Below are 26,563 nucleotides of genomic sequence, written 5' to 3'. Positions count from 1 at the left end.
AAGTTCTATTGGATTCGGGCGCTGGTGGTGGTATTGCTGGTCTTATAGTTTCAGTTGTAGTTGCTTCCTTAGCGGGTAGTTGGGCTGTTGGGTTTGGAGAGCTGGTTGGAGAAGTGGAGATGGGGGACATCATAATTGGGGAGGGGTGGGTCGTGACTGGTGGTTATGGAAGTATTGGGTGAGGTGAGAGTGGGATAGGTAGCGATGGTGGTGGTTATGGTAGTAGTAGGAGTAGTGAATATATAGGACGGCTGCTGAGGTGGTGGAGTGTAGGGAGGTGGCTGGGTGCGAGGTTTCGGTGTCTGTGGTGGAGGGATGTATAAGGGTGGCTGGATACCCGGTTTCGGTTCGAAGTCGTTTTCTATATATTTTGGACATAGTTCCACTATATGCGGCCATCCTTGTATGTAGATACCGTACTTCAGGGCTTTCTGAACTTCGGACTCCGTGGTCATTTGTACTAGTACTCTGTCTGTTGGGATGAAGTCTTCGAGAATTCTGGAGAGTTGTAAGGCTGGAACGCCTCTGTTTTTTAGAGATCGGAGGAGTTCACCATCTGTGAGGGAGAGATCTACGCATTTAATGATGCGGTTTGGCATTTTGGGGAGGCCGACTATGCTGGTTAGCATGGCAGGGTACGAGGTTAAAGATGTGGCGTTTCCCTGCCGTAATAAAAATAGACGTAGATCGAGGCCACTGAGTAGGCTGCTTGGAGACATCGGCAGTGCCAATACACTATGAGAGAGTTTGTCTCATTTTCAAAAATTGATGCCTGCTTGGCCATCAGATAATAAAGATGTTGAATCCCATAGGAAACCTGAAATATTTATTACGAATGAGACAAAGTCTCTCATAGTGCATTGGCACTGCCGGTGGCTCCAAGTGGTCTATGCAGTAGCCTCCACGGTATTTATTAGCCATGCATCTTGGTAAGTGTGCTATTTACCAACTGATGAGCCCAACTTAGCACACTGGGGCGAAACGCTGGCAAACAGGAATGAGTTAGCTGCAAAATTTATAATGTCCAATAACGGACCAACTATATTGGTATTATAAATTTACTCATTCGGAATAAATATTTCAGGTTCCCTATGGGAATCAACAGCTTTACCTAAAGAAAACTGTAAAAATAAAAAAATAAAAGTACCAGGAATGTCATATGTAAGGAAATCCTTCAATAAATATTTACCCCATTGACCGTCATGTCTTGACAGGTTTCAGCTAGTCTTAATAAATATCACCTCAAAAATCTTCAAGTAGTACTCAGAACACAGTTTGAGTCACTTAGCTGTGAACTTGCATTCAGGAGATAATGGGTTCATACCCTCATTGTCAACAGCCCTGAAGATGGTTTTCCTTGGTTTCCCATTTTCACACCAGCCAAATTCTATGGCTATACCTTAATTAAGAACAAGGTCACTTCCTTCTGAGTCCTTTCCTATCCCATTGTTACATTAATATCTGTCTTTTAATGCAACATAAAACAAATACAGTAATTTTTAGAAAACATAAGAATCAGCAAAGATGTCATCATCCATGTAATTGTCTTCTGAGCATTGAAGAAATCCATCAGGATATTGAGACATCACTTACATTCATACTCATGTTAAGCACTCAATGCGTCTCAAATCACAAATCTCTTCTTTTTTGTTTTGCATACTTCATCTCCTTCGGCTTTTAAATTATAAATTTATTGTAGTATGGTAATCTGAATATCCTGGTCACAAGTAATTTCAGGCAGATTAAAATAATAATGATAATAATAATAACAACAACAACAACAACCTGCAATTAAGGGCCAGTTTATTTTTGTATTTAAAGCTAAATGATGTTCATTAACTGTTTTATATTGTGATTTCCTTTATGTTATTATTACAGAACCAAGAGGTCAAATCTATCTTACGCAAGCAACTTTGAATGATCCCACATCTGCCTATATAAATGCTGTTAGTGTGGACGGCTTCAGATCCAAGAATCAATTCATCTCAACTCAGTTCCCTCTGGCAGAGACAGTTGGAGACTTCTGGCGCATGATTTTGGAAAAAAGAATCTCTCTTGTCATCATTCTGAATGAAATAGATCTCGGGGACAAGGTGAGTAATATCAAATGTCTGATAGTGGAATTGATTATACAAATAATTTATCAGTAATTTCACCTTTACTATCATGATGATCAAGTATGACACTAGCTAATAATATAAGGTTGTTCAGAAATGACCAAAATCTACAGTGTCCAAATTCACCTCTCAATGCCTCCTGTTATTCCAGATGAAATATGGAAAACATATTTGTTCTGGCTGATTTCTGACAAAAGCATTACTAAAATTTTACCAAGTTTGGGCTGGGAAGACTTGGGAGAAAGGGGACGAGGTGCTCAACTAAATGGTATGTTTCAAGCTGTCAGTGGAGAGATGGTAGAGAGTGACATTAGTAGACAAATAAGTTTGAGTGGTGTTTTTAAAAGTAGGAAGGATCACAATATGAAGATAAAGTTGGAATTCAGGAGGACATATTGGGACAGATATTAATTTATACGAAGAGAAGTTGAAGGATTTGAATATTTTACAAAAGGAGGTGTTCGATAAATATCCAAATTCTTTGAAATTATTTAAGAAGAGGCTAGGTAAACAACTAATAGGGAATCTGCCACTCGGGCAACTGCCCTAAATGCAGATCAGTGGTCATTGATTGATTGATTGATTGATTGATTGATTGATTGATTGGTAGGTTGATTATTTATTTATTTATTTATTTATTTATTTATTTATTTATTTATTTATTTATTTATTTATTTATTTATTTATTTATTTATTTATTTATTTATTTATTTATTTATTTGCTCTTTCTTTCTTTCTTTCTTTCTTTCTTTCTTTCTTTCTTTCTTTCTTTCTTTCTTTCCTCTAAACATTTGTGTGTTCCTCATTTTTAATTTCAAAAATTTTCTTTATGAAATAAAGTAATTCAAATTCTTTAGTTATGTCTCACACAAATTCTGAATGAAAATTTTATTTTTAAATGCCATTAATTTTGAAACTCAATCTCTTTCTCTATGACAAAATCTGATGCTTTACTGACTTTGTATGCTGAGGGGGGGGCACAATAGATTTTAGATTTAACTGGTCACAGTGCAGGATTATGTAGTGACCACCTTGTAACCTAACCTAATATAAACTGAACAACTTATTATTTAATGGGATATTTCTACAGAGTGTTGTGGAATTTCTTCCACCTGAAGAAAGGGGAATTTACCCTCTGCCTGTCATTGAGGTACAGCAAACTAAGATGACTGAACATGAGTACTGGAGCCTACATCACCTCCAAATTTCAGACATAAGTTTGAAGGTAAGATGGTTACTTATATAATAAAGTTATGAGTTTAACATTCCTTTCAAATATCTTTTGTTTGCTTCTAACAAGCTTAACAGAAGCTAGAGTGCTAAAATTGTTTCCCCTGAATATGTTTTTGTCAAATTTATTAGTAAGTCTAATCACGCAGGTCTCTCTTAACTCTTTGACAAGTGTGCATGGCATTTGCTGTGCAGTAATGACGGCCGCATCCGAGTACCTATTTGACCGGTAAGCAACCTCTGGGGAGTAAGAATTTTTTTAAAAATTACAATAAACTTATTTATCACAACTTTGAGAGACATGAAAACACATTTTGGATCGAGAAAACACAGAAAAAAACTTTTTTTTAATGCCGTAAACTGGGGCTACTTTGGGACTGGTGGGGTAAAATTGGGACAGCGACACTACTATGTGGTTTTAGATATCCCGTGTTCACCGCTTGTGAGACAGCGTGTTGCTTCTGAGGTCTTTCGAAGCTTTGTTCCTTGCTGCCATCTATCGACCATATCCGGAATCTCTGTGAACAACCTGTGCTAAACAGCAGCCTTTTTTTTACTGTGGTGCCAATTTTGACAAGTTGCACTGATGAGAGCTCGTCTCCTGTACCTTATGCAGAATTAGATGACAGCATGATCTTGGATGTCGAGGACGAAGATGGGCTCAAAGGTGCTGATAAGTCTTCATTAAGCCTCTTGGTCGTGCCCCACGAGGATCAAACCGAACATCTGGATGAGGGGAGGTATGTACATTTTACATAAGAAGGTGAACTGTATCCGGGACGGATCACAAAAACAATTATGAAGGGAATCATGATCTCCTCCATGGCAAAATCTGGAAACAAGTGGAAGTGGCCCCAGAAAGAAGATCTTCTAGAATATCCTTCAGAGAATGTCATCCAAATAATCAGCCTACCCAAGCAAGTTGGTCGTCGAGGTGTTTTTTATGTTAAGGAATTGGGAAGTATGTGAAGGACTGAATTTTATCGGATGATATTTTATTTTTGCTAATTTGCAGGATTTTTTATGATTATATGTTTGTTCATTTGCTTTATATGAAGCCTTTATTGAGGTTACTCGTTGGTTTGTCAATTTCTTTAATGTGTTTAATCTTTTAATTTTTCCATAATTTTTATGTTACTATTACTTCACATCACTGTAGTGAAGGCAATACTGGTCTAAATAAAGTGTTACTAATCAAACATTGGGACAGTTATTTTTTTTCCATTTGTTTCAGTCTGAAAAGTGATTTGTCCCAAAGTTACCCCAATCTATGGGGTAAAATTAGGACAAAGTCAGGGGGGGATCACTCGGCAAGGAACGGTCACAGAATAAAATGTGCTTCATATTTAAAAAAGAGGAAGGTTAAATCTATCAAAATCACTTGCATCTGTCCATTTCATATGCTAAGACTTTTCAGTAATCCAGAAAAACCCTCAAACCAGTCCCAAAGTAGCCCCCGGTGTATGATATTGTTCAAAGGTGGTTCAAAGCAACGATGTATATAGAGAGCGACCTCACAAGTAGAACACTTGTAGCTTGTTTCTTTCTTCTTCTGTCCTGATCGGGTAGTGTGTTTGCACACGTAGCATTGCCTGAGAAGTTTACGCTTCTTTGATTCACTTTGTGGGAGTGGCCTGACTTGTTGCGTGAATCGTTGTCAAGTGGTCAGACCGTTAGTATCTTGACAACGATTCACGCAACAAGTCAAATGGGCCAGCAACGCCATAGAACCAACCAATCAACAACATTATTTCAACAGCCCCATTAAACTCCCACAACATTCGTCAATAATATAAAAATTTCCAATATCAACATTTTGAAAATATATTGTCAATCTGTTAAGAAAACAGCCATTCAACCTTTGTGTTAAAATCTCACCCACATAGAGAATAACAGCTCATCATCTCTACAAACTTACTCAGATGAATCAAAATAAATTTAAGCCAACTATAAACTACTTGACAGCACAATCTCGCTGAACCCATCTATAAATAACTATGAACTATGAACTGTTGACCATTAAACATTAAGGGCAAATATACGCTGGCATCAATAACAATTACCCAACATTTGGAATGTTTTTCCTTTACATTTTACATTTTATATTCATTAATGTAATCTTTTTCATATGTGTATATTAACATGTTATTTTACCTACTGACTACGGCTTTAAGCCATCGACTGTCACTTATGATACCTCCATTTTTAAGTGTACCATCTAAGAACCTACTATTTTAATATCATTTAAATGTACTATATATCTTAATTGAAATGATTTTATATGCTTTCCACTATGTATTTAAAACCTAATATTGACTAAGGCTTCAAGCCATCATCCGTACTACTGTACCATCTAATGTCATCCTATTCATCAAGTGTACTACACATTGTTCATCATTATATTAGATTCTTAGTTGTTTTATGAACATTTTTATAATAGCTGTAGAATGTTTGAAATGTTGTCTGACAAAAGTAATAAAGTTTTGATTAGTGACTGAAGATGCCTCACAGTAAGAAGCGAAACATGTCTCACATTTGAAAAATGTTTTGATTTAAATGTCAACGTCTTATATTGTATTGAATAGGTGGAAATAAATTTTAAATATTTTCCTATATATTTTACGTAACTTTAAATACGGACAAAAAGTGATTTTCATCACTTGAAACTGACCATCTCAAAGGTGAAGGCGAGATAACTCACGGAGGAAAGCAGAAGGAAATTTCAGCAAAATGGAGGAAAGCCTTGCAACACTGGAAAACGTGAGGAGGATGAAGCTCAAGCCATGGTTGTTCAACAGAAGCGAGATATCAAGGAAGAAGATGTGGGACGAAGAAAATATAGTTGCTACAATTGCGGTAAACAGGGACGTGTATCTAAATATTGTCGCAGTACCCAAAAGTGCTTCAATTGTGGTAAGTTAGGACATTATTCAAAAGTATGTCCAACAATGAAGAGTGACGAATCATCGCAAGAGAGTAAATCAGTGAATGCAAGTGGAAAAGTGGTAAGCTCAGAAATTATACATGTAGTAGATAAAGCAATGAGCATGGTAGCTTCTGTAGGAACTGAGAAAATTAGAGATTGGCTGTTTGATTCAGGTGTGTCCCATCATATGTGTCCAACAAAGGAGATATTTATAGACATGTTAACAAATGTAACCGGGAATGTAGAAGTAAGGGATAACAGTGAGCTGGATATTAGAGGTATAGGGCCCTTTGGATATGGAAATGTAAATCCAGAAGGCGAGTTGTTGGTGGATTTTTGCATGAGGAATCAAATGATTGTTGGAAACACCTGGTTTAGGAAGAAGAACAGTCAGAAGATTACAAGATATGGTTGGGGAGACAGACGAACAAAGACCATGATTGATTATATAATCATAGAGAAAGAACACCGGAAGAACCTTGTAGATGTAACAGCCATGCCTTAAGAAGCCTTTGGCGGAGATCATAGAGTTGTGATAGGAAAATTGAAAATTGGAAAGATTGAAAAACCCCAGTTAAGAAGAGAGAAAAGAATTAAAGTATGGAAGTTGAAGGAGAAAAGCATACAAGAAGAATTTCAAAGGGAAATAATACCCTTGGTACCCAGGACAGAGGTGGGGAATGTTGAAGAGGAATGGAAAAGATTTAAGGAAGCACTGGTTGGATGTGCAGAAAAGGTGTGTGGTAGAACATCAGGAAATGTGAAAGACAAAGAAACACACTGGTGGAATGATAGGGTAAAGATTAAAGTGAAGGAAAAGAAAATGGCACGGAAAGCATCGAAAACATCTAAGACTGAAGAAAGTAGAAGAAAATATGTCGAGGCAAAGAATTTGACCAAGAAAGTAGTGGAGGAAGAAAAGAGGAAAAGCTGGGCTTTATTCACACAGAAATTGAGAGATGATACGCAGGGCAGCAAGAAATTACTGTATGGTATCTTAAGAAACAAAAAGAGAGATCAAGTAAACACTAGATTTGTGAAGGATGAAGGTGGCATAATTTTAACAAAGCCAGAAGAAATAAGAAACAGATGGAGAGAGTATTTTCAGAAGCTGCTGAACATAAGAACGGATGACAGTCATTCAATGGACGACCAGGAAAGGCAATTAGTTGATGAAGAAATGGATAAAGAAATTACAATGAATGAAATTGAAATGGCAGTAAGAAAGATGAAGAATGGAAAAACTGCTGGAATTGATGAAATTTCAGTTGAGATGATAAAGGCAGCTGGAGCTGTAGGCCTGCAGTGGACATATCGGGTTCTCAGGAATGTCTGGGAGAATAAGGAGGTCCCTGAGGATTGGCAAAAAGGAATAATCATCCCAATTTTCAAGAAAGGTGATAAGAAAGTTTTGAAGAACTACAGGGGAATTACTCTAATATCCCATGTTGCTAAGATAATGGAAAGGATACTGGAAAGTAGAATAAGATTGAGGGTTGAGAATCAGATACAGGAAAATCAGTTTGGTTTCAGAAGTGGAAGGTCAACAATAGAGCCCATTTTCATTATGAGACAACTAATGGAAAAGCATTGGGAGTTCGGGAATGATATGGTGATGACATTCATTGACAATGAAAAGGCATATGACAGTGTCCCCAGGACGAAAGTTTGGGACAGTCTGGTGCAAAAAGGAATTGGACAGGGATTAATAAAGATGATCATGGCATTGTATAAGGAATGTTGTAGTTGCGTGCAAACACAATTTGGCAGGACAAGTTGGTTCAAAATAACTAGTGGGCTGAGACAGGGAAGTGTTCTATCACCAATCCTGTTTACAATAGTAATGGATGACATCATGAGAACAGCAAAAGCAGCATATGGAGGAAGAAAAATGAACATGATGTTATTTGCAGATGATATTGTGATTTGGGGAGAAGACGACAGGAAGGTTCAAGAACTGTTGAATGTGGTGAATGGGAAGATCGAAGAATATGGATTGAAAATAAGTGTAGAAAAGAGTAAAACTCTTGTTATGACTAGAGGGGAGAAAGAAGGGAAAGGTCAGATTAGACTTGCAGAAAAGCCCCTGGAAGTAGTGGAAATGTTTAAATACCTGGGGAGTGAATTAATGGAGAATGCTCGACTGGATGCTGAGATTAGTAAAAGGATTCAAGCTGGAAGTTGTTTCTATCATAGTGTAAGAAACATGTTATGGGACAAAGATAAGCAAAGGATACTATGTACAAGATGTATTACGTACCCATAACAACTTACGGAGCAGAAACTTGGACAATGACAAAGAAGGATGAGAGTCGAATACAGGCAGCCGAAATGAAGTTCTTGAGGAGTATGATACAGAAGAGCAGAAGAGACAAAATAAGGAATGAGAAAATCCGGGAAGAAATTGGAGTGGAAAAAATGAACGATAGAATAGAGAAGAGCTGACTAAGATGGTTTGGGCACATAAAGCGAATGAGCGACGAAAGAATGCCAAAAAAAGGTGATGGAAATGCAAATCCAAGGAAGGAGAGGCCGTGGACGACCACGATTGAGATGGAAGGATACCATCCAACGCAGCATTATAGAAAGAAACCTGGACTGGGACACAGTGTTGGAGGAGGAGTGGTGGAAAGACCGAAGAAAGTGGAGAGGAACCATATTTGCCCCTACCCGGGAAATGATGATGATGATGATGAGGTAAGGTCAAAGTAAAAGTGTCAACAGGCTGGACATTTACATTTACGGATGTGTTGTATGTACCAAACTTAGGTGCAAATTTAATATCAGTTGGTAAGTTAACCAGCAAAGGTTTCAAAGTAGGATTTGCAGGTGAGAAAGCAGTGGTTGTAGATAAGAATGGAGATGAAACATTGTTTGTTGCAAACAGGAGGAATGATGTGTATGTAGTACAAATAGAGGGGAGAAATGATATTGTGAATGACTGTGACCAAATGATAGATCAAGAATGTAATAACAATGTAGCATTCAGAAGTGTTGGGGAGGTTAGGTTGTGGAATGAGAGATATGGACATGCACATTCTGAAGCATTGTTTAAATTGCCTATGTTAGGATTGAAAAGAAGTAGTGATCTTAATACTTGTTCTGTATGCATTCAGGGGAAACTAAGTAACAAGGGAGTACCTAAGTCTTGTGAGTGTATGGCAGAAAACCCACTTGATGTTGTGCACACTGATGTAATTGGAAAAATTAGTCCACCATCACTTGGGAAAGTTCAATATGTTGTAACTACGATTGATGAATACTCCAGATTTAATGTGGCTGTATGTGTGAAAAATAAGGATGAAGTGTTGGAGGTGTTTAATAGGTATCAGGCAAAGGCAGAAAAGTTACATGGTGTAGGAATTAAGGTAGTGCAATCTGACAATGGTACAGAGTATACATGTAGCAGGTTTCAAGCACAATAGCAAAAATTTGGTATTACTCATAGGAGGTCTGTACCGTACACTCCACAACAAAATGGATTAGCAGAAAGGCAGAATAGATGTTTGATACTGTTAGATGTCTGATCCAGTCAGGGTAAGAATTCTGGGGAGAAGTGGTAATGACTGCAGTGTACTTAAGAAATAGGTGCCCATTCTCAGCAATAAATTTTCAGATACCGTATGAACTGTGGTTCAATAGGAAGTTGGATCAAGAAGAAATAGGTGGATTGAAAGTATTTGGATGTCAAGCATGGGCTGTGAGGGCAGACAGCAGGAAGTTAGATCCCAGAGGAGAGTCATGCGTTATAATAGGTATTGCAGTATGTAAAGGTTGGACGGTAGAACATCTAGATGTAACTAGTGCTTACTTAAACAGTGAAATCAGTTGTACTGTATACATTGTTCGTAGAAAAGGATGTCCAAAACTGTGTATGTAAATTGAAGAAAAGGATCTATGGACTGCCTAATTCGAGTAAAGACTGGAATGCTTGTGTTGATGCTATAATTAGAAGACTAGATTTTAAGAAATGTGTCAAAGAACCATGTGTGTATGTAAAGGAGTGTTGTATTATTGGCTTGTATGTCGACGACATACTTGTAATAGGTGAAAAAAAAGGTCGTTAAGTTGGTTAAAATAAGGTTGGCTGATGAGTTAGAGATTAAAGATCTAGGGAAAGCAACAAACTTACTGTCAATAAAAATAGAACAGACAAAAGAAGGGGTTATGTCGAGTCAAAGTTTGTACATTGACAAATTACTTGCTGATTTTTACTGTAAACCGAGTAAGACTATTTTACCAAGTGGGTATTCAGCAGCTGAAAATGATGAGCAGGAATTTGATTGTACCATTTATCACAGTGCAGTAGGAAGTTTACTATATTTGTCAAATAATACTAGACCTGACATTGCATCTGCGGTAAGTAAAGTTAGTCTAAATTGTCAAAAACCTAAGAATAAAGATTAGAAAGACTTGAAACAAATCATGAGATATCTGTGTGGTACTGGAGGTTTAAAGTTGTGTTTCAAAAATTGTGAGGAGTCAGTACAAGTGTTCTGTGATGCAGATTGGGGAGGAGATACTGAGTCTAGAAGATCAGTGAGTGGGTATGTAATCACAGTGGCAGGGGGAGCAGTATCATGGTATAGTAAGAAACAGAGTTGTATTGCTAGATCTACCATGGATGCTGAATACATGCCAATGGCAGAGGTATCTCGAGAAGTAACTTAGATGAAAGATTTGCTATCAGAGCTAGGGCTGAAAAGGTTAATGGATATACCTTGTAAAGTTTTTGCTGACAATGCAGCAGCAATTAAATTGAGTAAAAGCGGTATTGTGAGTGAAAGGTCAAAACATATTGACATCACATACCAAGTATCTAGAGAGCTAGGAGAAAAGGGGTTCATTGAGTTTGTATATGTAGCATCAGAGAGAAACGCTGCAGACTTGTTCACAAAGAATTTATCTGGCAACAAGCTTAAGAGTTTGTATAAGCTTATAGGTTTGCTATGAGAGGATAATTGATTGAAGTGTAGTATGTTATTTTTTTTGAGAAAAGGGGGGAGTGTTGGAATGTTGGGGTTTTCTCATAAAAATAAAATGCCATGTATCATATCTTGTATATATCTTAAGGAAAACAACATTGAGGTTATGTGTTGTTAACTCCGGTAAATTTAATCGTGTGGTTTATCTTCGCTTGCCTTGTTCTTTGAATGTTTGTACTGCTTGGGGTGTGTGATGCTCAGTTGTAGTCAATAGCTTGTAATAAAAGGATGTGTGTGAGGAAGCTGGTGTTTCTATGGTATAAGTTGATGTCCTGAACCGGTGTAACAAGTAGAAATGAAGATATATCAACACCTCCCATTGTTTTTAACAGTAAAATATTTCTCAAGCAGTTGTGAAAAATATATTCACAGTTATATTTACAAAAACAAAAAATATTTACAGTTGCAAAAAGCTCAAACAACTATCCACATTGGCGGCAATTGTAACACTAGGCTGTAAACTACAGGGTAACGGTGTGCCAAACTTTTACACTGTAGTGAGTATACGCATTCCCTTTAGAGACCACCACCATAGAGAACTAGGATTCATATAGCAACACTATTCAAATAACTGAAAAAATTCCAAAAAACGCCACCAGATATCGTATTACATCAATAAGCAGTGAAGTTCTCAGTACTAGCCTAGCAAAACTGAAAGTGGGAAAGATTGAAAAAACCCATTAAGAAGAGAGAAAACAATTAAAGTATTGAAGTTGAAGGAGAAAAGCATACAAGAAGAATTTCAAAGGGAAATAATACCCTTGGTACCCAGGATGTAGATGGGGAATGTTGAAGATGAATGGAAAAGATTCAAGGAAGCACTGGTTGGATGTGCAGAAAAGGTATGTGGTAGAACATCAGGAAATGTGAAAGACAAAGAGACATACTGGTGGAATGATAGGGCAAAGATTAAAGTGAAAGAAAAGAAAACGGCATGGCAAGCATGGAAAACATCTAAGACTGAAGAAAGTGGAAGAAAATATGTGGACGCAAAGAATTTGACCAAGAAAGTAGTGGAGGAAGAAAAGAGGAAAAGCTGGGCCTTATTCACACAATAATTGAGAGATGATATGCAGGGCAACAAGAAATTACTGTTTGGTATCTTAAGAAACAAAAAGAGAGAACAAGTAAACACCAGATTTGTGAAGGATGAAGGCAGCATAGTATTAATAAAGCCAGAAGAAATAAGAAATAGATGGAGAGAGTATTTTCAGAAGTTGCTACACATGAGAACTAATGACAGTCATGCAATGGACAACCAGGAAAGGCAATTAGTTGATGAAAAAATGGATAGGAAATTACAATGAATGAAATTGAAATGGCAGTAAGAAAGATGAAGAATGGAAAAACTGCTGGAATGGATGAAATTTTGGTGGAGATGATGAAGGCAGCTGGAGCTGTAGGCCTGCAGTGGACATATCAAGTTCTCAGGATTGTCTGGGAGAATAAGGAGGTCCCTGAGGATTGGCAAAAGGAATAAGCATCCCAATTTTTAAGAAAGGCGATAAGAAAGTATTGAAGAACTACAGGGGAATTACTCTGATATCCCATGTTGCTAAGTTGATGGAGAAAATACGGGAAAGTAGGATAGGGTTGAGGGTTGAAAATCAGATACAGGAAAATCAGTTTGGTTTCAGTTAGTGGAAGGTCAACAGTAGAGTCCATTTTCATTATGCGACAACTAATGGAAAAGCATTGGGAGTATGGGAATGATATGGTGATGACATTCATTGACAATGAAAAGGCATATGACAATGTTCCCAGGACTAAAGTTTGGGAAAGTCTGGTGCAAAAAGGAACTGGACAGGGATTAATAAAAATGATCATGGCAATGTATAAGGAATGTTGTAGTTGCATACAGACACAAATTGGCAGGACAAGATGGTTCAAAATCACAAGTGGGCTGAGACAGGGAAGTGTTCTATCACCAATCCTGTTTACAATAGTAATGGATGACATCATGAGAACAGCAAAAGCAACATATGGAGGAAGAGAAATGAACATCATGTTATTTGCAGATGATATTGTGATTTGGGAAGAAGAGAACATGAAGATTCAAGAACAGTTGGATGTGAAGAATGGGAAGATTGAAGAATGTAGATTGTAAATAAGTTTAGAAAAGAGTAAAACTCTTGTTATGACTAAAGGGGAGAAAGAAGGGAAAGGTCAGATTAGACTTGCAGACAAGCCCATGGAAGTAGTGGAGACGTTCAAATACCTGGGGAGTGAATTAATGGAGAACGCTCGACTTAATGCTGAGATTAGTAAGAGGATTCAAGCTGGGAGCTGTTTCTAGCATAGTGTAAGAGACATGTTAATGGGACAAAGATGTGCCAATGGAAGCAAAGAAAACTATGGTATGTACAAGATGTATTATGTACCCATAACAACATACAGTGCTGAAACTTGAACAATGATGAAGAAGGATAAGAATCGAATACAGGCAGCCAAAATAAAGTTCTTGAGGAGTATGATACAGAAGAGTGGAAGCGACAAAATAAGGAATGAGAAAATCCAGGAAGAATTTGGAGTGGACAAAATGAATGATAGAATAGAGAAGAGTCAACTAAGATGGTTTGGGCACATAAAGTGAATGAGTGATGAAAGAATGCCAAAAAAGGTGATGGAACTGCAAATGCAAGGAAGGAAAGGCCGTGGACGACCACGATTCAGATGGAAGGACACAATCCAACACTGGGACACAGTGTTGGAGGAGGAGTGGTGGAAAGAGCGAAGAAAATGGAGAGGAACAATATTTGCCCCTAGCCGGCTACAGCTGGATGAAGAGAAATGATGATGATGATGATGATGATGATGATGATGATGATGAAGACGACTCACTGCAAGTTCTTGTCTTCATCTATGACTGTTCTTATTTCTTGTAAGTGTAGGGTCATTTATTCAATTTCTTTTTCATTGAGTTATAGCCCATATATACAATCAATCATTTCATTCCATTCTTCATCACTTAGTGCACAATTCAATAAAAGTATTTATGAGGTGTTGTTTGGGTCATCAGTCCAGTACCTCTCCATTCCACCCAATCCTTGCTAACCTTTTTATTTCTGCGTAACTACTATATCCTACATCTACTCTAGTTCTGTCTACCCATAGTGTTCTTATTGCCTACACTTCCCAAAAAACCTAACTGAACAAGTCCAGGATGTCTCAAAATATATCCTATCATTCTGTCTATTACCAGATATATTTCTGACACAAAACTGAAGTGATGACAGTTCCACAGCCACTAGCAATCGCTATGCCTGGCAAGAAGTAGTTTTGAGAGTATGATACTGAGCATGAGCTGAGCTTTAGCAGAAAAGTTTATTTTATACTTCTGTGGCCATGGATAATAAACTGAAGATAGGTAAATAGAATAGAAATATGGAAAAGGGTTTCCTGGACAATGATGTATGCAGACCAGTGGCGTATGCTGGGATCAAGACGTGGGCTACCACTAAACTTAGGTTACCCCTTTTCAATGGTTGGTTTTGTGGACGTCAAGCCTTTTAAGCATTTTGAGCTGCTGCCAATAGCTAATGGAGATGCCTGCTGTGTTGTCAAGGCTGCTTCACAAGCTACTGCTCTGGTGTCTGCTACTGTCAATACTCAACACCAGATCAGTGAAGATGGTAACCTAAGGTTTAGAAAATTAAAGTCCTTAGCAAAAGTCCGGCTTTGTGACTAAACGGATAGACATCTTCACCGTTCATTTCATCCTCATTAGGTCACCACCAAGCCTATACAGATGCCATGCATTATTATTATTATTATTATTATTATTATTATTATTATTATTATTATTATTATTATAATCATCATCATCATTAAATTTTTGAAGTTTATAGCATTACCAATGATTGTACCCAGTGTTCACTAGCTTATTAGCTTCCTCAGGAGATGGGCGATGGTATCCGATCCATGATGACGAGTTTGATTCCAACCATGAAAAGAGAACACTAAACCTGAAAGATTGCATTTCATGTTAGCAAATCTACATATAAAAAGAAAACTATATTCCTCCTATAACCACTATGTCGAAGTAAACGGGAGTGAAATACCAGCGCTCGGTTATCTATGGTAAGGAAGTATATATGATGAGGAACGCATGGTTATTAGCAGTGGCGATCTGATGCAGCAAAGCCTAGCATAGCTATCCCCTCCATCCCCGCACCTATAGGACATACAGCAACGAGCTGCATGAGGTGGGTGGAGGGGACAGGGATGCAGAGCCTGGGCTGCAAGATCTGTCTATGATGCCTTGCTCTCAGAAATACGTGCGATGGTTTGTCTCATTGCTTTCAAGTTTTGTAAATGGAACGTGTCAGATGCTTACATTATAATGTACTTTAGATTTCCTCGTTCTCATTTGAGGTTGGGGGCTTCACCGAGAGCCTCGGTAGCCCTCAGTAAACGCCACTGCTAGAGACAGTCTGATGCCGTGTGCTGAATCATGCAATGAAGTAGTAGCCACCCTACAAAGTTGGAGACAAGCACTAGAGTGGAAGTATATGAGAATTAGTGAGATCAAAATATAATTTATGTGTTATGAAAGAAAACCCAGGGCAGGTACATCTTCCAGAAAAAATCCTACCAACAGCAAATAATTTGTACTCATAATCAGTTGTACAAAATGATGGAGACACTGGAACAGAAATGAACAAAATAATTAATTCCGTTTGGAACAGATGGATAATGACATCTGGTGTGTTACATGATAAGATGAAGCCACCAAGCCTCAAAAGCGCACTGTACATATATGAGAACTAGAAATGGTTCATATGATTAAAGCACTGGAAAGGAAACTAGAGGTCACAGGAATAAGGATGCTAGGAAGGAGTCAAGGAGTGTCTATTTAGTCAAGTGATCAATTGAAGAACGATGAGGTGAAGGATAACTTGTGAGTGTCAAGTGTCAGCACAAATTTTGTGAGTCTCAATTCAGATTGTCTATATGTGAAGAAAGATTAAGATGGCACCATTAAAAAATGGTAAAGAGATAGACCAATAATGAGATGGAGAGACATAATCATAGATCTGAAAGAGCAGGATCTGGTAGAGGATCATGTTCATGACCAGATGAAGTGGAAGAGAAGAAGCCACATAAGTGACCCTGCAGCATAGGAGGACTAAGAATAATTAAATTAAATAGGAGTATTGGCAGAAATTCTCGATAAAGATTTGTATTACAGTATTCCAAGAAGTCTGGAGTCTATATTAGGCTGCTGGAGAAGTTTGGATGGTAAGCACTGATCAGCATATTAAGGTGTGCTAAACTCGAGATTTTCACTTACACCCAGCTTTCCAGTTAACAATAGCCAGAGATCTTATGGAAATAATTTACCTCTAACTGTCTTGATCCATATTTGCTGGGCATCCAACAGATCAACTTCCTCTGGGCTCATAACATAGCATCTGCTTAGGAACTCATTCTGTAGGCCAGGCATTCTCAACCTGATACTCATGAGCACAGCGGTGCTCTCATCCTGTCAGTAAAATAAGTGCTCATAAGCACAAACTCTTCTGAGTCAGTTTCTTCATTCCAATGTTGTGGTACGACCGGGAATAATCGTGTTGCCTTCAATCCAGTATAATATTGTAGCAATTTCTAGGTTATTAAGTTTGTTATGCTGTTAATAGTATAATCTTACCTACTGCTCTACATTTTGAAATATTTAATTTGGTATTTGAAATAATGCTGACTTGAATTTGATAGATTTCCAGCCTTCCTTAACACTGAAATATTTGTTTGAAAAGGAGAAATTCACAGCCTTTTGAGGAGCAGAGGATACAAAATGCTGCAGAATGTTTGTCTCAAATGCTTGACTGTGTTCAGGATGACGAGGAAGTTTTGTCACTTATGAAATACCTCAACAGTAAAGCACTATTACAGTTAACTGATTGACATTTGCATGCCTGTTTACATGTAGCTACAAGCAACTTCTCCCTGGACATCACATAAAAATATACTTATTTATTAATTTATTAAAGCTGTTCAATGTGGGTGGTGCTTACAATATTAATATTCTGCTGATGTGATCTGTCCACTTCTTTTTTGTATTTTCCTATATATTCCAGTACAAGTTCTCTCTTATGTACTTTATTCCCTTTATGGTCTCATGTTGTGTACCATCCTGTGTACATCATAAATTTCAGCTCTGCTGCAGTAACATTTCTCTATCCCACTTCCTGATGATACATAGCCTACTTCACTTTCACATGGCAAGAATGGTGAATATGCTGCCATGTCTTTGTACTAAGGATGTTTTCATTACTGAATTTATAGTATCGATGGTCAAAATAAATATTGCAATCTTATTAGGGATATCTGTGGCATTAACAAATTAGAGAAAATAGCCAAGATTGCTGAAGAGACTTTTTGTGAATTGCTATTTAATCACCATGAACCATTGTATTAGCTGAACTAAATTTTAATTACTACAAAGTAACATAATTCAAGTAAATGTGGCTGGTACAGAATAGATAGCAATACAACCACACTTTTCTGAGAAAAATAAATACAAGTAGAGTTATTTAACCACCCAAACTTATTTGAATGCTAAGGGTGTAATGGCAAATTTTTGTTTTTCTGTAGGATATTCATTTCATATGCTGTATCTGTTAAATGTTGAAGTGCTGCAAATCATCCCCATTCTTTCAGTGATAAATAACTAAAGAGTAAGAAAGCTAACAACAGCAAAATATAGGAAACAGATAGAGAATAGCACCTTGCCATTTAAATACATATAAAAAAATACATCATTATCATTTTACAGTTCCAGTTTCCCGGATACTGTTGGCGAGCCCCTTCCATTCTGTCTTATTGAGATACATTCTGTTGTTAATGATGTCCTCCAGTGTCCTTCCCTGATCTGCAATGTCCATTTTTACAATGTCCATCCAGTGGGTTCTTGGTCTTCCCACCATCCATTTCGCTGCCACATGTCTCTCCAAGTTAACATATGCTGTCCTTGTTGGCTTCATCATCATTACATGCCCAAACCACTTCAGTCTGGACATGCTGACGTGATCTAACAACAATGTAACAATCCCAGCTTCCTTCCTAACCACATCATTCCTTAACTTGTCCAGTTTGGTTTTTTGAATTCTGGAGCTAAGGAACTTCATCTCAGATGCCTGGAATCTTGATGAGTCTTTCTTAGTTAGGGTGCAGGTTTCAATACCATAGGTTAAGATTGGTATGAAGTACTGATTGAACATCAGCAGCTTTGATTTTGTTGGTACTTTGGGATCCCAGAGGAATGTTCGTACTTGCTGGTAAAAGTGAGAGCTCTTCTGCACTCTATTTGCCACCTCCTTTGTGACTAGTGTATCTCGAGATATTACACTGCCAAGATATGTAAAGCTTTCCACACTTTCTAGTGGATGGTTTCCTAGCATAATATTCGCTGCTCGTCCTTCTCTGTTTATTGCCATCACTACTGTTTAGAGTTCGCTTATCTTGAGATTAAACTCCTGGAACTTAACCTTCTATTCACTGAGTCTTGACTGTACTTGTTCCTCACTTTCTCCCCAGATCATAACAATATCAACAAAGGCCATTGCATTTAGTTCACCAGAGGTTTTCTTGATGTTCTTCATTATTCCATCCATGATGGTGATAAACAATAATGGAGATAGTGCACTGCCTTGCTGATTCCACTTTCGGTCTTGAACCAGGATGAATGTCCGTCACCTAATCGCACACAGCTGGTACAGTTCTCATACAGCGTCTGAACTTTCCTCACCAGTCCCTCTGGCACATTCCATTTTCTCAGGCATTCTCATATCTTCTCTCTTGCAATGCTGTCATATGCCTTCTCAATGTCAAGGAAAACCACAAACAGATCTTCACTTTTTTCCCAATATTTTTCCATTAACATACAGACACTGAAGATTAGGTCTCTTGTGGACCTGTTAGGCCTGAAGCCATACTGTTGCTCTTCAAACTGTGGCTCTAAGATGACTTGCAATCTGCTCTCTAAGATTCTCTCAAGAATCTTAAGCCCATGAGAAAGGAGTGTTATTCCCAGGTAGCTGGAGCATTTTCAGTGATTTCCTTTCTTAAACAGGGGGATAATGACAACCTTGCTCCAGTCAGTAGGTAACTTGTCATTTTTCCAAACTGCATTGAGCACTCTGTGTAGCCACTGCAAACCCTGGAGTCCTGCTGCTTTAATCATGTCCGTGCTGACTTTGATTCCTGGGGATTTCCCTTGTGGCATCTTCTTAAGGGCTGCTTCTAATTCTCTCCATGTGATGGGAGGTTCCTCTTGCAGGTTTCAACATCTGGTTACTTTGTTCTCTGAGCTGCTTCTGTCCTGTTCAATAGGTGATCAAAATGATTCCTCAGAACCTCTCTGATGTCCTCTTCTTTCCTGGCCAGATTTCCATTAGGATCCTCAATTGCTTTCATGGTTTCAACTGAATTCGTTTTGTTTTTGATCACCCTGAACAATAGTTTCATATTGTCTCTGCTGTCTTCCTCCAGTTTTTGAGTAAATTTCTCCCAGGACTTTATCTTCTCCTCTTCTACTACTCATTTAACTCTCAATTTCTTGTCCCGGTAAACTTGCTCAAGGTCTCAGATCTTCCTCTTGTCCCTTACCTGTTCTGGCTTGGATTTCTCTCTATCTCATTCTTTTTATGCTATGTTCCTTTCCTTTATAGAGGATCTTACTCTTTCATTCCAGCAGGATGTCTCTTTATCCCTTACTCTCACAAGTCTTCCCACAAACCTCTATTGCTTCTTTTATCAAGGTGTTTTTAAATCTTGTCCACTCTACCTCGCCACTCTCCACTTCTTCTGTAGGCAGTTGTCCTCTTATACAGTCGTGATAGTCGGTCTTTTTTCCAACCTGTTGTAGTTCCCACACCTTAATCTTAGGTAATTTGCTGATTGTTTTCTTTGGTACATTGATGTCTTTCAGATCTGCTACTAATAACCGGTGGTCGCTATTAAGATTCTCACTTGGAATCACCTTGACATCAGTCACAAGTCTACTTTTTTCTTTATCTGTAATGCCATAGTCAATAACCATCTTGCTCTTTCCATCCCAGCTGTAATGGGTAATCCTATGACTGACTTTTTTGTTGAACCAACTGTTTTTTCTACCAAACAGTTTCTTATGCAGAAGTCTAGATGTTCCCCTTCTGAATTTCTTCTCCCATAGCCATGTGATCCCATCACCTTCTCATAGCCATTCCTGTCTGTCCCGAGCTGTGCATTGAGATCCCTGATGATGATTGCCTTCTCTTCACTGATGGTCTCTTCTAGGTCTTCGAGAAACATGTTCTTTTCATCTTGACTGCAACCCGTCTGAGGGGCATACACTTGCACCAATGTCAGCTTCTCTTTCCCAAAGTGGACTGTTGCCTTTATAATCCTCTCAATAATGTACTGGATCTCTGTAATACCATCCAACTCTTTAGACAATATCAATCCTACTCCATTTCTCATCTCTCTGTTGTTACCATTCCAGTAGAGGGTATAGTTTTTTCTCAACTCTTTGTTCCCTTTACCTTTCCATTTAGTTTCACTCAGTCCTAGGATTTATATTTTCCTTCTCACCATGTTGTCCACTAACTCCTCACATTTCCCAGTCAAACCCAGTTTATTGATTGTTCTTATTTGTTCTCCAGGGTTGTTGCACAATCGCAAGGCTTGGCCTATCATCACGCTGTAAGCCATCATACCTGGCATGGGTCTGCGGTTGCTGTTGTCTACTCCAAGTTCTTTGTTTGCATCTGAGGCTTGTATAAGTGTTGAAAGCGATTGCAGTTACTCTACAACTGACTTGCTAGGCCTAATGTTACAGAAGATTTTCTGTCAGGGTTATCTCCCTTAGACTTTAGCAGTCCTCTGCCACATCTGCAAGGCAGCAGCTTCCACTTGAATTTATGTGTCATTTCCTTCACAATGGCTTCAACAATCCCCCTAAGGGTGAACTCCTCTGCCCATAGCCATTGGTTCTCCCTTAGTTTGTCAGGTTTGGTAACAGCGGCCCAACCCTTGGCCAGACAGTCGCAGGTAGTACTGTCTACTGTCGCATATGGTAGCAGAATGTACCTGACCTGACCTCGGTTCATAATTGTTGGATACTCTTTTCATCAGTGGAGATTAGAATAAGAATGGTGATAACCACTGTTGAAAAAGTAGATACTACTGTGAGGTAAATGGTGGGGTTAGGAGATAGGGAGGCGAGAGGATGGGGGGTGGGGGGAGGGGAGGGGAGGGGGGGAGGCCGCAGTTATCTTATGTTACAGCAAGATGCTTTCCTAGATCTGAGCATCAGTTGATGTCCATCTTTGGATTCTGTGAGGACAAGAGAGATTCCCCTTTGGTCCCATTATTTCTTTTATGTATACTTTATCTACACATGGTTATATGGTAAGTTGGTCTCACTGTTCCATCTACATATAAATAAAGAATATCCCTAGTCACTGTATATTCACTAGATTACAAAGAAAATATATTTTTGTGACGATTATGTGTGTTCTTACATTTTCCAGGGTCATACACAGCAGGAGCCAGTCCAAGTCCTGAAGTTCAAGAAGTGGCACAGCGGAGAAAGTTTACCCACTTCACCAAACAGCTTACTTATGTTGTGGAGAGAAGCAGAGAGACTGTACAGTGGCACAGAACCTATCCTAGTAACCTGCCTGTAAGTCTGATTTACTTTTTGTCTAGGATCTTACACTGCTCTTGCTGCTCATAACACCATTGTGGCATGGCCAGTTATGGCTGCTAGCTCTGTACTTAAGAGGACATGTGGGTTCGAATCCCCCTCTGGCCATCCTCAAAATGGTTTTCCTTGGTTTCCTGTTTCAACTCCAGGCAAATGTCAGAATGGTACTGGTACCTTTCTCAAGGCCATGGCTGTGTCCTTCCCATTCCTAGCCTATAAAATTACACCTACACCTACTGACAATACCCTCACACAGTGACACATATACTTGGGAAAAGCAGCTACTGAACTGGTGAGCCACTCACTAGGTGTGGACCATCCTGTGCCAGTAGCAACTTCCATGGCTTCATTGAGCTGCATGTCAATCTTGGTCGAATGCATGCTGTTTTCCCATACAGGGGTACAGTACTCAACACCTGAGTATACGAGAGAAATTAAAGGAATGTGAAGAGTGTTTGCAACTGCATCCCAATTGCTTCCTGCTAGTTTATGCAGCAGACTTACTCTTGTACTTGGCTTCTTTGACTGGTTCAGGCAATGCTGTTTGAACAACAAGGATCACTCAAGGCTGACTCCCGAGTATTTGTGGAAGAAGTTGTGGGAGACTTCACTTCCATTATAAACCACATGTAATGTGGCTTTCCATTAGCTTCCATATTATGCAGGTGGAATGCTATTCATTCTGTTTTAATTGGATTTGCCTGGAATATCGATTTGTTGAAATAGTCACACATGATAGCTAGGTCCTCCAGAAGTATATCCTCGCAGCATGCAAAATCTGTACTTTGAGTAATTAAAGCTAGATTGTCTGCAAACTGTGTCTTCTTTGAAGCCGTTCTTGGCAAGTCATTGATGTACAGATTGTAAAGAAAGGGAGCTAATATCGATTCTTGAGGTAAACCATTATTTAGAGATCTCCATCTGCTTCTTTCACCATGCAGGAAATACAACAAGATGGTGGTTGGGTAACATGTTGTTCAGTAAATAAGTTAGCTTCTGACAAAGGATGATTTAAACAACAGTCCATCCCTCCAGACTGTGTCATAGGCTGATGTAAGATCAACAGAAGCTGCAGCGGTCTTCAGTCTTTTCTGGAACTCTACTTCTATCTCTGTTGTCAGTGTTAATGCCCAATCACGACAAATGTGATTCTTTTTGAAACCCCTTTGTTTGACTGGGATGACTATTACAATTGTTTCCTGGATATGGTTCATTATTTTTTCTAGCATCTTGTAGATTATGCTAAGGAGTGAAATTGGTCAATAACATGATGCATCAGTTCCTTCTTTTCCTGGTTTCAAGAATGCAATTACTTTGGCTTGTTTCAACACCTAAGGTAATTTACTAGTTAGTATAATTTCATTGAAGAGGTTGACCAGCCATTGTTTTATTCCAGCCCCTGTGACCTTCAAAAATTCAGGGTAGATTCAATTCAGACCAGTAGCTTTATTTACCTTTATCGTGGTTAAGGCTTTGTCCAGCTTTTCCATACTGAAATCATGGGAATACTCTGGATGGGATGTCAGCTGTGATCTTCTTGTTCTTAGTTGTTTCTTAGCAGTCCTTGCGTGTACCTTATCCATCTTCACCTTAGAGGTAGGCCTATGTATCAGTCTGCAGGCAGTAGTGTTTGGTGTCATTTGCAAACCTGTGTTTCATGGTAGGGTCACTGCCGAGTTTTCTTATGAGGTTCCAGGCTTTATGGCTAGAGTATGTGAAGTCCATCACTGCTGTAGCTCTCTGCCACTCCTCTCTCCTAGATTTATTTAGAGCCCTTAGAAACTCATCAGCTGTCATTTCATTGTGATAATTTTGGTATTTGGACCACAGAAATAAGCAATAGTGAATACATTCCCTCCAGATAGGTTGCTGTCAGGAAGGGTATCCAGTTGTAAAACAGGGTCAAGTTCACTAAGAGAACAAGTCTTGTGCAACATAAGTGACCATTGTGAGAAAACAGTAGAAGAATAAGAAGAAAAATATATTATTATTTCAGTTGAGTGGAGCTCTTGAGAAATACCATGTCACAGCCATTGAAATCGACATGCCAAATACCTTGTATTCAGTGTTGGTCGAAGTTACCTTTTATGTCTTTCCAAAAAGCTCAACAGGCAACAAGTCAGGGGATCATGCCAGCCAAGGAAGCAAAGTGACATCACAAGGGCATTCAAGAGAAACCTGTTGCTAATATGGGTAGACATTATCCTTTTTTGGAATATGGGGTTCTGAAGCTAGTACTTCAGAAAGAGAATCACAAGTAGGTACAGAATTTCCTTGACGTACTGCTGCACCACCAATATTCTGTGGATCACTATTAGGAAGAGTCAGGAATCTAGATAGTGACACCAACTTCATGACACTATACATTCTCACTGAAAACCTTGCAATTGCATGTTTGCCAGACCATCTCCTCTTTCAGTGTGTTTATCTTTTCATGTGTTCTTATCCTTCTCCCTAGATTTGTAACCTCCCTAGATTTGTATATTTAGCTAGTAAATGATCATTCTAACCTTGTTGGTATATCTCCTTTCACTCAGGGATGGAGCAAAGGCATGTGGTTTATTTCTTGCCCTAACATTTCTTGTGGAGAAGGTGAAGCTGGAACAGATATGCGATGTCCGCCAGGCTGTACAGATAGTCTGCCAGTCAAGGAGGCAGTTCATATCTACTCAGGTATGTTTATATCCCTTTCTTAGTCATATTCTTCCCATAAGGTGAGCAGCTTTTGCTACTTATCTTATTTGGTTTTGTATATACCGTATGTTTGGGTATGATAACAGTACATACATTAGACTACATTGTTCCAAAACCAAGTTTAATAGACATTTCACCTCTCTACAATGTATAGAATACTTTTACTTTTAATAGTAGAATCTGGCATAATATCCATGAGGGATCTGTATGTAATTTACACAGGGTGGTCGGAAACAACATGAACCAAGTATATGAACGTAAGAGGTCTAATCTTGCTGATAAATGATTTCAAAAGAATAATTTGATATCTAGCACCGTTGTCATTGTATATGCTGCTAAAATTAGCCAATCAGATTGCTTCGCAGGTGAATTCAAATGTGCTTTGCAAGATGGTGTTGTAAAATCAGCACGTGGCTAAAAACTGGCTTGAGAGCATCAATCAAAGAAACTCTTTCACTGGGGGAGGGGGATTTAAACACAGACCTCCAAAGTGACAAGATCGTGCCACAGTAAGTACGCTACGGTGGAACCGGCTGAAACCCACGGTGTGTTGGTGTTTAATGCTCATTTCTCGGCATGGCTTTCAAGCCAGTCTTAAGCCACACACAAATTTAGCAACACCACCTCACAAAGCTCATTTGAATTTGCCTGTGAAGTGATCTGATTGGCTAACTTCAGCAGATCATAAAATGACAACGGCACAAATTATTTATTCATAAATTATTTTGACGTCTCACACCTTGGCAGAATGGTCAGCATTGAGGTCTTCGATTCAAAGGGTCCTGAGTTCGATTCCCCACCGGGTTGGGGATTTTAATCGAGTCTGATTAATTCTTCTGTGTGTTTGTATCTATCTGAATGACCAACTCTCTAATGCTCATACACCCAGTTCATGTTGTTTCTGACCACCCTGTATAAATTCTTCATGTGTTCAAATTTTGTCATCCAATTCCTTTGTTTCAGGATCAGTTCGAGTTTCTCTATGATGCCATTATATCCTATTTAGAAGGCTTCGAAATATATTCAAACTTTCAATGAAATATGTAAAGTTGTTGTAAGGATGATATTCATGTTGCAATAAACAAACTCTGACTGAACTCTTATAAGTTTCTTCAGAAAGTGAGTTGTGAATATCATTAAAAAAATCAAAATATATTTTCAAAAACTTCATGTTCATTAGATTTTATTTTTCTGTCTGTTAAGTCATTAGCCTGAAGGCTGGTTGGGTCTTCAGTTAGCACCACTAAAGGTTTTGCTGTCATAAGAAAACTATAAATACTGTTTTCATCACTATTATGAGGTGTACCCAGCAAGATAAGGAGTGATTCTTTCACAGCGTCCAGATGCACAAGTCACACTCTGAATACCATCACCTACAAGGGAACTATCGATAAGGTTATTTTGAAACTGATGATGCATTTTCTGTGAGAGGATGAGGAGACCATAAAATAGCTATATACAAAGCTTTAGCTGCCATTTCAAACTGCAAGGTGTCAAAATCTGGATTCAAAATCCATGTGACAACATACCTACTGGACAACACTTGCATCTTGCTCGCGGAGCATAGCTGAGTGGAATTGCAGTTGTGTTGGAGGGAGAGAGAACACACTGGCAGATTACCATGCACCAAGGTCACTTTAAATGTTAGGGAACAAATGTGAAACCTAAATATGGTGTGTTAATTACACGATAAAATCACAAACATTTTTGGCACCATGCACAATGAATATGCACTTTAAGGCCATGTTGTTCTTCACATTTTTCCTTAGTTGTTTGAAGGCAATATTTTGCAGGCGCTTCGAACTCGGGAAATTTCTCCATTGTGTAATTGGTTGCGAACGATTAATTTTTAATCATGTCCTTAAACCTTAGGGAAGAAAATTGAAAATGAATCAAGAATTGCAATTTAAATATGCTGTTTCTC

General features: G+C 38.5%; 1 protein-coding gene across 1 annotated transcript in view; it reads left to right on the top strand.

Annotated features, from left to right (window-relative positions):
- The window catches only part of LOC136874532 (receptor-type tyrosine-protein phosphatase kappa), a 381,492-nt gene extending 355,756 nt beyond the window's left edge, over window positions 1-25,736 (top strand). The window contains exons 22-26 of the mRNA XM_067148168.2: window positions 1,879-2,093; window positions 3,208-3,342; window positions 21,770-21,921; window positions 24,483-24,618; window positions 25,603-25,736. Coding sequence (XP_067004269.2) covers window positions 1,879-2,093; window positions 3,208-3,342; window positions 21,770-21,921; window positions 24,483-24,618; window positions 25,603-25,677 — 713 coding nt within the window. The 3' untranslated portion in view covers window positions 25,678-25,736. The remainder of the gene's footprint in view (window positions 1-1,878; window positions 2,094-3,207; window positions 3,343-21,769; window positions 21,922-24,482; window positions 24,619-25,602) is intronic.
- Window positions 25,737-26,563: the final 827 nt, after the last annotated feature.

This window comes from Anabrus simplex, chromosome 5 (genome assembly GCF_040414725.1).
Source record: "Anabrus simplex isolate iqAnaSimp1 chromosome 5, ASM4041472v1, whole genome shotgun sequence".
Classification (NCBI taxonomy): Eukaryota; Metazoa; Arthropoda; class Insecta; order Orthoptera; family Tettigoniidae; genus Anabrus; species Anabrus simplex.
Note: the sequence above shows the minus strand (reverse complement) of the source record. Positions and strands in the feature narration are given on the sequence as shown.